Genomic DNA, 13,306 nt, shown 5'->3' with positions numbered 1-13,306 from the left:
TAGTAATCACAGACTTTGGGAAAATTCGCTCATTTTAAAAGACCTTACAAAAGATGTTCTACATTGCTATCAATGGCAACACCATCCCTTGTCTATTTAAGACCTCAATTTTCCAATATTCCTTAGTTTTGCAACATCTTGGCATTTCTTTCAAATGCCTGATATAAATATGATGACTTTTTACGAAACATGCTGATTTTTTATAAAGTTTATAAGATCTTATAGCAAAAAGTAAAATATGACTTGAAGACTGCCTTGTGTACAATAAGGATTCATATATGGTAGACTATGGCACATACAGTGTCATATAACATGTATGGTTTGGTAACATATTTATTATATAATACAAGTAAAAATTGTGGGGAAATAATCATTGTCATATCACATCTATTTTTATAGTTTTGCATTGTGAGAAATTGTGAGTCTGAGGCAAAGTCTACACTGGTTAGAAATACTACAAAAGCATATTTAAAATGAACATAATACTGAGTAGTTTTATCAAGCCTTTCATTTGCAGAGACTGTGAGCCTGGGTTTTTTTTGTTGTTATTGTTTGTGGGTTTTTGTGGGGGTTTTTTGAGATTACGATGTGATATGTTAATGTTGGTGAAAACATAAGCTGATTCAGCTTCACTGGAAAACATGACGATACTCATAAAAAAATCTTAAAAATATGTACACCTTGGACCTACTACTCTTTCAATGGAAAACATCATAGCTACATTCATCAAGGATCTTAAAAGTGTACATGCTATTAGAACTAGTATTCCAAATTATAGAAATCTAAATTAAGAAAATAATCAGACAAAAGTTTAAAGGTAAATAAAGATATTTACTTCAATCTTATACATATTATTTATATTAGGGAGAGAACAAAATATTCTAAATGTCTAATAAATAGGTAGTCATTGAATAAATTATAACACTTCCAAACAATGGAATAACACATAATCAGTAAACATCATGTGTTATGATCTAAATGAGGGAGAAAATAATAAAAACAGTAAGTAAAACATGAGTCAAAAGCTACACTTTTTAAAGAGTGGTGAGAGTGGACATCTTTGCCTTGTTCCTGATCTTAGAGAAAAAGCCTTCTGTGTTTCGCCATTGAGTATGATGTTAGTTAAGGGTTTATTATCATAGATGGCCTTTAATATGTTGAGGTACTGTCCTTTTATTCCTATTTTATTGAGTGGTTTAATCATACATGGATGTTGTATCTTATCAAATGCTTTTTCTGCATCTATTGATGAGGTCATATGATTTTTATCTTTTCTTTTGTTAATGTGGCGTATTACATTGATTGATTTCCATACGTTGAACTATCCTTGTGCCCCTGGAATGAACCACCTTGATTATGATGTATTATTTTTTGGATGGACTGTTTTATTCAATTTGCTAGTATTTTGTTTAGAATTTTTGCATCTGTATTCATCAGAGATATTGGTCTGTAGCTTTCTTTCTCTGTGTTATCTTTGCCAGGTTTTGGTATCAGGGTTATATTGGCCTCATAGAGTATGTTAGCAATTATTGCCTCTTCATCAATTTTTTGGAGGAGTGTGAGAAGGGTAGGTTTTAAATCTTCTTTGAATGTTTGGTAGAATGCACTGGTGAAACCTTCTGGTCCTTGACTTTTGTTTTTTGGGAGGTTTGGGAAGTTTGTTTCAATTTTCTCATTGCTGATTGGTCTGTTTAGATTTTCCAATTCTTCATTATTTTGTCTAGGAAGGTTATATTTCTAGGAACTTATCCATTTCTTCTAGGTTATTGAATTTGGTGGCATAAAGTCTTTCATACTATTCTAGTATGATCCTTTGTATATCTATGATGTCTATGGTGACTTCTCCTCTCTGATTTCTGATTTTGTTTACAAAATCAGGGGTATTCAGCCATATGAAAGGATGAAATAGTCCCATTTGCAACAACATAGATGGACCATGAGAACATTATGCTAAGTGTAATAAGTCAGTTAGAAAAAACTAAGAGCTATATGATTTCACTTATACTGGTATGTGGGATATAAAACCAAAACTTGTGAACACAAACAGCAGTGTGGTGGTTGCCAGAGGGAAGGAGGTTGGGGGAGAAAGGAGTCCTAATATAAGGTGACAGGAGATTTGACTTTGGGTGGTGAGCACACAGCGCAATGCACAGATTTTCTAACATAGAAACCCACACCTGAAACCTATATGTTCATGTTGACCAATGCCATCCCAATCAATTTAATAAATAAATGCTTTAAAAATAAAAAGTAAAGATTTTTACATTGGTTTTTAGACAGAGAGGAAGGGAGAGGGAGAGAGAGAAAGAGAAACATCAAAGTGAGAGTGAAATATCAATTGGCTGCCTCCTGCATTGCCCCCTACTGGGGATCAAGCCTGACATGTGCCCTAACAGGGAATCAAACCAGCAACCTTCTGGTGCACGGGATGATTACCCAACCACCTGAGCCATGGTAGGTGGTATGCTACCTTTCAGTACTTAATCTAAAAATGACTATTTTTAGATTAAGTACTGAAAGGTAGCATATCAAAATTTTGACAATAGCTATCTCTGGACAGTGAATTTACTGTTGTATTTATACTATCTCAAATTTACTACCATGAGCGTATATTTTTTTTATAAGCAAGCAAAGAATTCCAGACATTGCAATGCATACCTTATGATGGCTTTCACTGCAAATCTGACCACTGTGGAGAGCAGGAACAATGGAGTGACCAGGATATGAAAGAGAGACAGTGAAGCAAAGGCCTCTGCAGGTTTTAGAAGTTTCCCGCTGGTATACGCGTGGGTCACAAACGTCTGTGCAAAGAAGGGATTTCTTTAGAGAAAGCTGGAGAAGGTTTCACAAATGCTTACATTCAATTTCACAAACCTAACCTTTTCTGCTATGCCAATATGTCCCTTGCAACTATGAAAACAATTACTTCATCCAAATTACTTCCTAAGAAAAATAATAGTTGTTACTGGTAGAACACTAATGGCTTTCATTCATTCTAACAGCAACCATGTGAGAAGAGTAAAACAGATTCTGTTTACAGATTAGATAACTGACTTCTGTTCAATTATTGAGTTAGGAGAACAGTGAGGAGAAACCAGGGCTCTTAACAACCATCCAGGATCTTTGCAACCAACACTAATTTTTCTAAGAGAAAAAGAGAACATCCCAGGGTTTTCAGGTCCTTATTGTGGACTTTTACTAAAACAGCCAACATTGGTGTCCAATGCAGACACGTTTACATTTCTAAATATTATACCAGCTCCTGGGTTTGTAATTTAAGTTTGAAATATAATGTAAACATTTGACATTTTTTTTGGTTGTTGAATTAACACCATCCTGTTGTAAGAATGTCCAGAAACCAGCTCATGGAGATCAGAACAGTTAGTTCTCAACTGCTGATAAAATTGCTCCCAGAGCACATTTGGCAATGTCCCTGGATATTTTTGATTGTCATGACTTGGGTGTGGAGGATTCTAATGGCAAATAGACAGAAGCCATGAATGCTGCTAAACATCCTTAAATGGGCCCTTACAACAAAGAATTATGTGAGCCAAAATGTCCATAGTGCCACAGTTGAGAAACCTTGGATTAGAACTATTGCAATGGAGACTACAAAGAAAATAACTGGTATAGGTGAGGTAATATTAATTCCCACCCACACATTCTTGTTCATAAATCATTTCTAAACACTGACTTTGCTCCATGTTTAAAAGGAAGAAAAAGTGTCTTACAGCAAGAACAGCTGCTATAGGAATTGCTGCATTCATGAAGACTGCGGAAAGAAATAAAATATATAAGATTCATTGAACTGTGAAACATTTCAGTAAGCTTAATTAATCATCTATTATTATTTTAACTTTCCTTGAAGACAAAAAGGAACAAATCCATTAAGTAACATCTTGTCTGGAGTCCACAAACATTTCCCAAATGGTATTTCCTTGTTTGCAGTTGTATGAGCTTCTACACATTACTCTTAACCAAAAAATTTTTATTTTTTTAATTGAAAATTTATTTTTTGTGAAATGTTACAAACAGAAAAATTCATAAAAAATAATCCTTTAATAATGCAAATTATTAGAATTTAATAAATGGTGATAGTATTTACAAACAATATTTTGTTTGGTCTCCAAATCTAACATAAATATGTGAAAATTGGGTTATTATACAGATTAAAAACAAGAATTTGAGCCCTAACCGGTTTGGCTCAGTGGATAGAGCGTCGGCCTGCGGACTGAAGGGTCCCAGGTTCGATTCCGGTCAAGGGCATGTACCTTGGTTGCGGGCTCCATCCCCAGTAGGGGGTGTGCAGGAGGCAGCTGATCGATGTTTCTCTCTCATCGATGTTTCTAACTCTCTATCCCTTTCCCTTCCTCTCTGTAAAAAATCAATAAAATATATTTAAAAAAAAAAAGAAAAAAAAAAAAGAATTTGACATCACTCCAAGTTCTCCAGCAGTGATATTAATTTTCACTCACAGACCTTTTGCTTAAATTAACTCCATATCCTAGACTCTCTGCTTGTTTAAATATCTCTTCAGGAATATATTGTACTATCATTTGATAAGCAGGATATACATAACTAAAACGAGGGAAATTTTAGGCTTAAATACTAGCATTTGAAAGTAATAATAATAATAAAAAGCCAAGTTAATGACTATAATTATATTTTCTATAAACTATAGCATTTTAAGGACTGAGGACCAAAAGATTAAATCAATTGTTGTTAGAAACAGGCAACGACAGAGCGCAAACTAGAACCTAGTATTCTTGGCACTCAGGAGAGTGTCCACCCAAAAATTATCATCTGCTCTCATGATCTGATCTCATGAACTATCCTTACCACTGTACACAGAATTAGCTTGTGCTTTTGCAGGTCCACACATGACTTAAGTCAAGCTCTTAACCACCAAGAACATAGTACTTAACCAAATCATAAAACTTGAAAGTGGTCTAAGTCCGTGGTTGGCAAACTGCAGTTCGCGAACCACATGAGGCTCTTTGGCCCCTTGAGTGTGGCTCTTCCACAAAATACCACGGCCTGGGTGAGTCTATTTTGAAGAAGTGGCGTTAGAAGAAGTGGAGTTAAGTTTCAAAAATTTGGCTCTCAAAAGAAATTTAAATCGTTGTACTGTTGATATTTGGCTCTGTTGACTAAATGAGTTTGCCGACCACTGGTCTAAGTGGAACTTTCCACCACTGACTCATGAATTCCTACTGCCTATCATGAATGCATCATCATACATTTTTACCTTCATGACTTCTTATTTTTCTCTTCTATTATGATCTCTTCTGTCCCCTCTCTTTTTATATCTGACTTTCAAAAACCAACCCAAATCTCATGTTCAGAGACAAATTGGGTTAACAACCCATCTCTGCTTTTTAGTAGCTAGATGATTTGGAGAAAGTTCAAGTTACCTAAGCTCTATTTAACTCAATCTTTAAACTTCTAAAGTGGAGTTAATAATAGAATCTAAATCTTTGGCTGTTGTGATGATTAAATGAGATGATATATGCAAAGCCACTTATGGAAATAATTGGTTGAGTGTCTGAATATATTTTTGTTGTTTTTATGGTGATGGTGGTGATGGTGGTGATGGTGGTGGTGGTGGTGGTGGTGGTGGTGGTGGTGGTGGCGGTGGCGTTGGTGGTAATAGTTTCATCATCATCCTGATTATTATTTCTGGCTGCATCCATGCTCCTATGAGAATTTCAGTCCACTGCAGAGAGGAACATATTGTGGGGGCTACCAGCTAAGAGTACTATTATATATGTAGGTGGATAATCAATCATTCCACCTTCTAGAATTTTGATACCATATTAGTAGCAGCACACAGCTGGAAGACAAATCTCATTCCCATTTCTAAAGCATACATATGAGCTACATATACCAAATATCTCCTCTAAATCCATTTCACAAAAGTATTTATAATCTCTAAAAAATAGTTTAGAATTCAAGAGGAAACCATATATAAAACTCCCAAACTTTAAGATGTTAAAATTCTTGGGAACAATAGAGATGAGCAAAGCTGACACACAAACCAAATCGAATATTAGTGGGAGTATTTTGGCTAAGTTCATAAGAAGTGTACTAACATAAACTCATTATTCTTGAGAGTACTCAATGTCACTCCTTCACAAAAACAACAATATTTTGTAACAATTCTTTTTTTTTTTAAATAAGAGTTGAGAATAAAAGTATTCTATATTTAAAAGTTCTTGAAAATATATTGAAAAAGAAGGTTTTATGTTGATATAGTTTGGCTTCTTTCACTTGAAAATGTTGACTTTTTTCCTCCTCAATTTTCAAAATTGGCATTTCAAATATAATCTTTAAGAAAATATAATATCATAAGCTCCAAAGAGACAGGCAAGACAACCATAGATAATTTTTAAAGATCTTTGGGAATAAGAAAATCAATAGTAAATGCAGTCAAATGAATTCATACACACAAGTTTTTACTGAAAATCCAATCCATCCCAATGTAACTGATAAGAGGGTTCAATGACTTATACTACTACCATCACCATCCTCATTTTACAGATGAGGGATTTCAGGTGTAAAGTAACAAGGCAAAGGCCCCTAACTTGTAAAGAATCAAATTCAGGTCTATTTGACTGTAAGCCTGTGCTAACCCTACTCTTTAATTTAGCCTTATGTGGTCAGTAGCTATTGGATAGCACATATGTAGAAAATAAATGGGCTTCCTCTGATGACTAGAATGTCTCAATGATCACAACCTAAATAAAATCAACCATGTGTACAACAGAAACTTACTAGAGAGTGATGTATAAAGAGCAAAAGTTTTGAGACTGGATAGTTCTTTCATTCTTGTTTCTTCTACACTTTTGCAAAAGATGTGCTCCCAGGCGTACAATTTAAGAAGTTTGATGCCTTTCAATATTTCATTTGTTTTCTTCAGTCTCTCAGTGGAATAATCCTATAAAACAAAAGAATAAAACAAACAAACAAAAATGCAAGCTACACTCAAGTGAATCAGAGAAGCCAACCATGCCATTGGGCAGAGATTACAGAGACCTTGATTGCTGCTTCACTCTCCCACTAGTTATGGCTGTGAAATACCTGGGAGAAGTAAACTCTCTGTGCTTCAGACTCCAACTTTAAAATGAAGAGTTGAATGAGATGACCTCAAATTTCTATCCACCTAAAAGCTTTTATATACCTGTTGGTTTGGTTTAAATAAAAGCAGCTTCTTAAGTTTGACATGATTTTCTTAAATGTGTACTGATAATGTATACATAAATTTATGAAAGTGATAAAGAGACTGCCAATGGCTTCCTTTTAATATCTAAGTCATTTCATTCTCCTCTCAGCTCCCTGTCTCACACTTAAGAGAAACAATGAATGTAAGAAAAGTTAGTTTGCTTCTCATTCAAGAAAGTGAGGGTACAGTGTTGTGTGTGTTCACATTGTGTCTTTATAATACAACTAGAGGCCCGATGCACCAAGATTCATGCAAGAATGGCCTTCCTTGCCCTGGCTGCCGGCACCGCCTTCGCTTCGGCCCGGAGCCACCTTTCTGCCTTCCCACACTGCCCAGAGGCCCGGAGCAGCTGGGGCAGTGCAGAACGCCTGCATCCCACCCTGCCCCCGGCTGCTCAGTGCCTGTGTATGCAAATTAACCTGCTATCTTTGTTGGGTTAATTTGCATACTCACTCCTGATTGGCTGGTGGGAGTCGTGAAGGTACGGTCAATTTGCATCTTACTCTTTTATTAGTGTAGATTATTGAAACCAAGCATATTATCTTTAACTTCAAGAGATTTCTACATATTTCTTCATAAACTCCTCTTTAAGGCCTAAATTAGACTTACTGATTACTAACAACTTGGACTAACTGTAGAGAAATTTGCAGCAGATACAAAAACCTCAATTTAGTCAACTGTTTTAGCCTCCTCTACCATCAAATATTGGCTTACAATGACTAGTAAAACACAATGATCTGTGAACTATCAAAGGGTTTGTAAAGTGGCAAAAGGTAGCTGGAAGGAAGCAAAAGTAGCAAATAGCCTGTTTTTTATTCACCTTTTTGTCTCTTTGGGGGTCTTAAATGCCTATCAAATGCCTGTTCGTGAGTGAATGAATAGAGAATGAAAGGCTAAGTGAAAGATGTTTGAGGATGGTCATGTCTCCTCTTTGTGCCCTCTTCCACATCTTTCTGTATTCATGTCCTGAAGTAAAGAGGGTGGACCGCTCAGACAAAAATAATGAGTAACCTCATCAGAAGCAGCAGAAAAACAAGTGATAAAAATCACTTGTGTGACATGCAACTTGCTAGTCACAGTAGAAACACAACTTGGAAAACAATTCCATCAGTGGCATCATCCCTACATTTTATGCCTGGTTTACAGATAGACAGTCTTGCTCATATTTAATCAAACTTTATTTCTAAACATACTGTCAACAATTTTATTATTTGCAAATATTTCTTTAAAAGAAGCCAATTCTTACTGAAATAAAATGATTTCATGGCAAATTGAAGCCAGAAAGAGTCAATACTTTGGCTTTCTCTTGCTTGCTAAGTTGACCACGAACATATTCAGCCAGAGCAGCTGCCACTGAAACATTTCAGTGTAACTCCACAGAGCATCACATGGTTGGATTCAACCCTATGGAAATTGAATTTCAGAAGCACTAGACCAATCCTTTACTTGTTTCTTGCTCCATTTCTCCCACATCAATGATTGACCTCCAATGGCCTCAAAGTACACTTAAGTGTAGTCTCTAGGCAACTGATCTAGAAGAAGATCTAAAGCCTCATCACCTCATGGCACTTAAAAACATTAGAAACTGTGATTCTGGTATTTTAAGTCTAAAATCATCAGGTCTTAAATTTCAATCCACTTTTATAAAAATTATTTTGTAATACAGAAAATACGTATTCACTGCCTAAGAATTGAAATGAAATATAATGATTTCCAAATAATCCTGAGTGGTACGTATTCATTTCCTGTATTTTAAAAATAACACAGTGTTAGATTTTCCTAATGAAGCTTCCAAAGAGGTTACTTACAAGAGTGCTCTTTTGAGCCTCTGCCAACTTTGTAGCAATGAAGTACTGAATTGGCGCAAGGAGCACAATGACAGCTGCACCAACCAATGCGCTTAATCCAAGTAAATTATAGAGCAGAATCACTCCCATTATGATCTAGGAAAGAAACACAACGAAAAGGGGAAATGAACGGGGGTGTGGGGACCACTGCATGAAACGAGATCTTTTTAAGTGAAAATATAATATTTCTTAATTATTATATTTAGTTTATCTGGAAGCCAATTCAACTGTGACAATGAGTTTTACTATGATTTATTTGGGGAAAGTTAAGTAGTAAGAATTTATATTTAGTATGGTGATCTGTTCAACCGGTGTCAGACCAATTTATTGCATGCAGTTGCGTAGCGGTCCCATGATGCTTCTGGCCTTCTAAAGCAGTCCTCAATTTTTTAAAAGAACATTGAAACTTTTCTCAAAAGTGTTGTCACTCACCATAAATTTGATATTCCAAAGTCTCTTGGGAATGCACTAGCTTTCCACAGTGGAGAGGGGGGAGAAAAGTAGGGGGGTAGCATCATAAAATGTGAATACATTTAATGAAATGAAGCCTAGGTCTAACTAAAACGGAAGATGCTAAAGTTGGTGCCCCAACTTATCTCATGGCCCTTTTATTTCCCAAAGCCCGGGGCAGACCCACTTAGCCTACTCTCTCTGGTGTGTCACTTTCCTCTTCTTCCTTATTTTTTCCTGAAAATATTTTTTCCCAGTCGTTCAGTTTATCACAGTTCAAAATGTCCCAACTAATGGACTGTATCCACGCAGTTAAAGCATTTAACCCATCCTGTATGCCAATGATAACAACTTGTTGTGGCCTTCTAGAAGCAATGGAACATGCTCACTTCCTGACCAATTAGGCACTTTGGGAATTCCAATCAAAACAAAAATTTCCATAAGGTCATCCACAATGCAGTCATTCAGAGGCAGCCTGGAACTTTTGGTGCACTGAATGACACCATGTAGGCAGTTGACCTGTGTATAAATACATCTTGATGAGATGAGACAAAGCATATTTTAAATCTTACTTTGTGCCAAACACTGTGCATGTATGATGTACACTTTTATTTTATTTGGATTCCCATTAAAAAAAAGCAAACAATTAATATAAAAACTACCCTATCTTTATTATTTTATGTACTTTAATAAAATGGGGTACACAGGGACATTGATGACAGACTATATTGAGTAAGATCTACAGTTTAAGCTCTGTCTACAGGATACGAACTTGAGATAATTAAAAATATTCAGTATCACATAGAGGAAAAAACTGAATACATTTTTTTTGCCATTTTTACCCCAAAACAGCCCTGTATCTTTACTAAAATGCTGTTTTCCATCGGAAATAGCTAAATAGCCCCATGCTTGTTGGTATTCTGACTACTTTTAAATTTTGACATTCTAAAATATACCAGCTATTGAAACTACACAATGGATTAAAGTAATTGCTCTAGTTTAGAAATGCTATGAGAGTTTGTCAAAATGAAAGGGGTGAAGCCCTGGCTCTGTAATTTGCATAAACTTGTGCAGTAAGAACTGTTACTGAGGGCCCATGAAATGTTAGGCACCGTGCTAAATGCTTTACACATTTTAACTTAGCCTTGACAATTCCAACAACTGTACGAGGCAGATGCTATTATCATTCACATTTTACAGTTAAGAAAACTAGTATTTTGAGGTGTTAAACACTTGTGCAAAAATGGGGCTTTTGCAGATATTTGTACTCAAGCAATATAATTCCAAACCCCTTTTTCTTAACCCATGGCATAGCATTTCTGAGTCTCAGCCTCCTTCCTAGAAGAAAGGTATTACATTAGCACATTGAAAAAGTTTGCCCTCTACTGAGGTAAGTATCTTACACTCATTTTTATTTACTTCCTCTGCAAATGAGAATCTTAGTTATATTGATCTACCTGAACAGGCATAGCCCATAGATTGGGACACAGGAACAAGAACCACATGAGTTGATTGGTTTCAATGGCAACCAAGTTATTGATCTGTCCCAGGGTCATCTCACCCATGGATAAATTAGATGTAGAGAGCCTAAGGATTTTATTGTATATCATGGCCTGAGAAAAAAAGAAAAAAAGGAAATGCATTTGAAGCTCTACATTTAATACTCAACACTATGCTTTTTTTTCTCATTTAAAAATAACATTTAAAAAAGTTTTAAGGGAAAAGAAAACCCTATAATGCGATCTTAAATCAACTATTATTTTAATTTTATTATAGTTACTTTCAATCTTCAACTAAAGACAAACTTATTTTTTCTATTGATATAATCAAAATATATATTCAAATTTAAACATAGGGGCTAGAACAGATAGAAGCATAGATAAGTAAATGCAAAATTTCAAAATATCTTTCTTAATATATTATTATAAAAGTTATTTTTAACTCAATGGGTTTATTAATTAGCTCTCTGTTTCTTTTATTAAGTAGGTCCTAGAAGTGTTGATATTACATCAAAGTGAAAAATGACATGTAAAAATGAAACTGAAACCACTACCCTTCCTGTCACTGGATGGCATGTAGCATTTTAAAGAACCAAAGATCATTCAAAGCTTGTACGTACCAGCAGAGCTCCACGGAGGTTAATGCCAGTCTCTATGGTTACATAGTAGGAAGCCTGCAAAAATGTCCTTTGCAGAATAAGGGCCAAGAAAAGAAGGACTGCTAGAACATAAGCATTTTCAAGAAATTCCTTTGATGAGAGGATTTCTGGATACTTGTTCCAAAAGAAAAAAGACATAAATTAAAATTAGTCTTTTCAAATACCAGTTCTACAGTTTGCGTTTATTAAATGACTAGAGGCCTGGTGCATGAAATTCATGCACGGGGTAAAGGGTGTCCCTCAGCCCAGCCTGCACCCTCTCCAATCTGGGACCCTTTGAGGGATGTCCGACTGCCCGTTTAGGCCCGATCCCACTGGGATTGGGCTTAAATGGGCAGTCGGACATCCCTCTCACAATCCAGGACTGCTGGCTCCCAACTGCTAGCCTGCCTGCCTTCCTGATTGCCCCTAACCGCTTCTGTCTGCCAGCCTCATCACCCCCTAACCACTCCCCTGCCAGCCTGATTGATGACTAACTGCTCCCCTGCCAGCCTGTTTGTCCCTAACTGCCCTCTCCTGCAGGCCTGGTCACCCCTAACTGCCCTCCCCTACAGGCTTGGTCCCCCACAACTGCTCTCCCCTGCAGGCCTGGGTCCCTCCCAACTGCCTTTCCCTGCAGGCCTGGTCGCCCCCAACTGCCCTCCTCTGCTGGCTTGGTCACCCCTAGCTGCCCTCCCCTGCAGGCTTGATCACCCCCAACTGCCCTCCCTTGCAGGCTTGGTCCCTCCCAAATGCCCTCCCTTGCTGGCCATCTTGTGGTGGCCATCTTGTGTCCACATGGGGGCAGGATCTTTGACCACATGGGGGCAGCCATCTTGTGTGTTGGAATGATGGTCAATCTGCATATTACTCTTTTATTAGGTAGGATAGAGGCCTGGTGCATGGGTGGGGGCCAGCTGGTTTGCCCTGAAGGGTGTCCCGGACCAGGGTGGGGGTTCCCTTGGGGCGTGAGGCAGCCTGGGTGAGGGGCCTGTGGTGGTTTGCAGGCCGGCCACGCCCCCTCGTGACCCAAGCGGAGGCCCTGGTATCTGGGGTTTATTTATCTTCTACAATTGAAACTTTGTAGCCTGGAGCGGAGCCAAGCCTTCTGCTTGCTCCGTGGCAGCAGCCATTTCTGTTGGGATTTATGTATCTTCTATAATTGAAACTTTGCAGCCTTAAGGAGAGGCCTGGGCCGGCCAGGGTGTGTGGAAAGCTTGGCTTCCTCCATCACCAGGGGCAACCCTAGCCTCCTGCTCTTTCCAGCTCCGTGGCTGCCGCCATTTCTGTTTGGATTTATGTATCTTCTATAATTGAAACTTTGTAGCCTTGAGTGGAGGCCTAGGTCAGCAAGGGCAGGCGGAAAGCTTGGCTTCCTCCATCGCCGGGGAAACCCAAGCCTCCCTCCTGCTCTCTGTGGCTGTAGCCATCTTGGTTGGGTTTATTTGCATATTCACTCCTGATTGGCTGGTGGGCATGGTTTGTGGGCATGGCTTGTGGGTGTAGTGGAGTGATGGTTAATTTCCATATTACTCTTTTATTAGATAGGCTTTTTTAAATCTAAAAATTCAAAATCCTTATAATACATCAGTAAAATGAGCCACAAAAGGCAATTTGGGGTTTTCTTCACCATGTCACAAAAACAAATAC

The 13,306-nt window shown here is 37.5% G+C and overlaps 1 protein-coding gene across 3 annotated transcripts in view; it reads right to left on the bottom strand.

Moving 5' to 3' along the window:
• ABCC9 (ATP binding cassette subfamily C member 9) overlaps nucleotides 1-13,306 on the bottom strand; it is a 127,795-nt gene that overhangs the window by 89,493 nt on the left and 24,996 nt on the right. For all 3 annotated transcript variants that reach the window (XM_080662427.1, XM_080662428.1, XM_080662426.1), the window contains exons 9-14: nucleotides 11,639-11,791; nucleotides 10,977-11,132; nucleotides 9,031-9,165; nucleotides 6,775-6,937; nucleotides 3,732-3,772; nucleotides 2,659-2,801 (exon numbers count right to left, since the gene is read on the bottom strand). In XM_080662427.1, the coding sequence (XP_080518553.1) occupies nucleotides 2,659-2,801; nucleotides 3,732-3,772; nucleotides 6,775-6,937; nucleotides 9,031-9,165; nucleotides 10,977-11,132; nucleotides 11,639-11,791 (791 nt within the window). The remainder of the gene's footprint in view (nucleotides 1-2,658; nucleotides 2,802-3,731; nucleotides 3,773-6,774; nucleotides 6,938-9,030; nucleotides 9,166-10,976; nucleotides 11,133-11,638; nucleotides 11,792-13,306) is intronic.

Source organism: Plecotus auritus (genome assembly GCF_963455305.1).
Source record: "Plecotus auritus genome assembly, chromosome: 3".
Taxonomy (NCBI): Eukaryota; Metazoa; Chordata; class Mammalia; order Chiroptera; family Vespertilionidae; genus Plecotus; species Plecotus auritus.
Note: the sequence above shows the minus strand (reverse complement) of the source record. Positions and strands in the feature narration are given on the sequence as shown.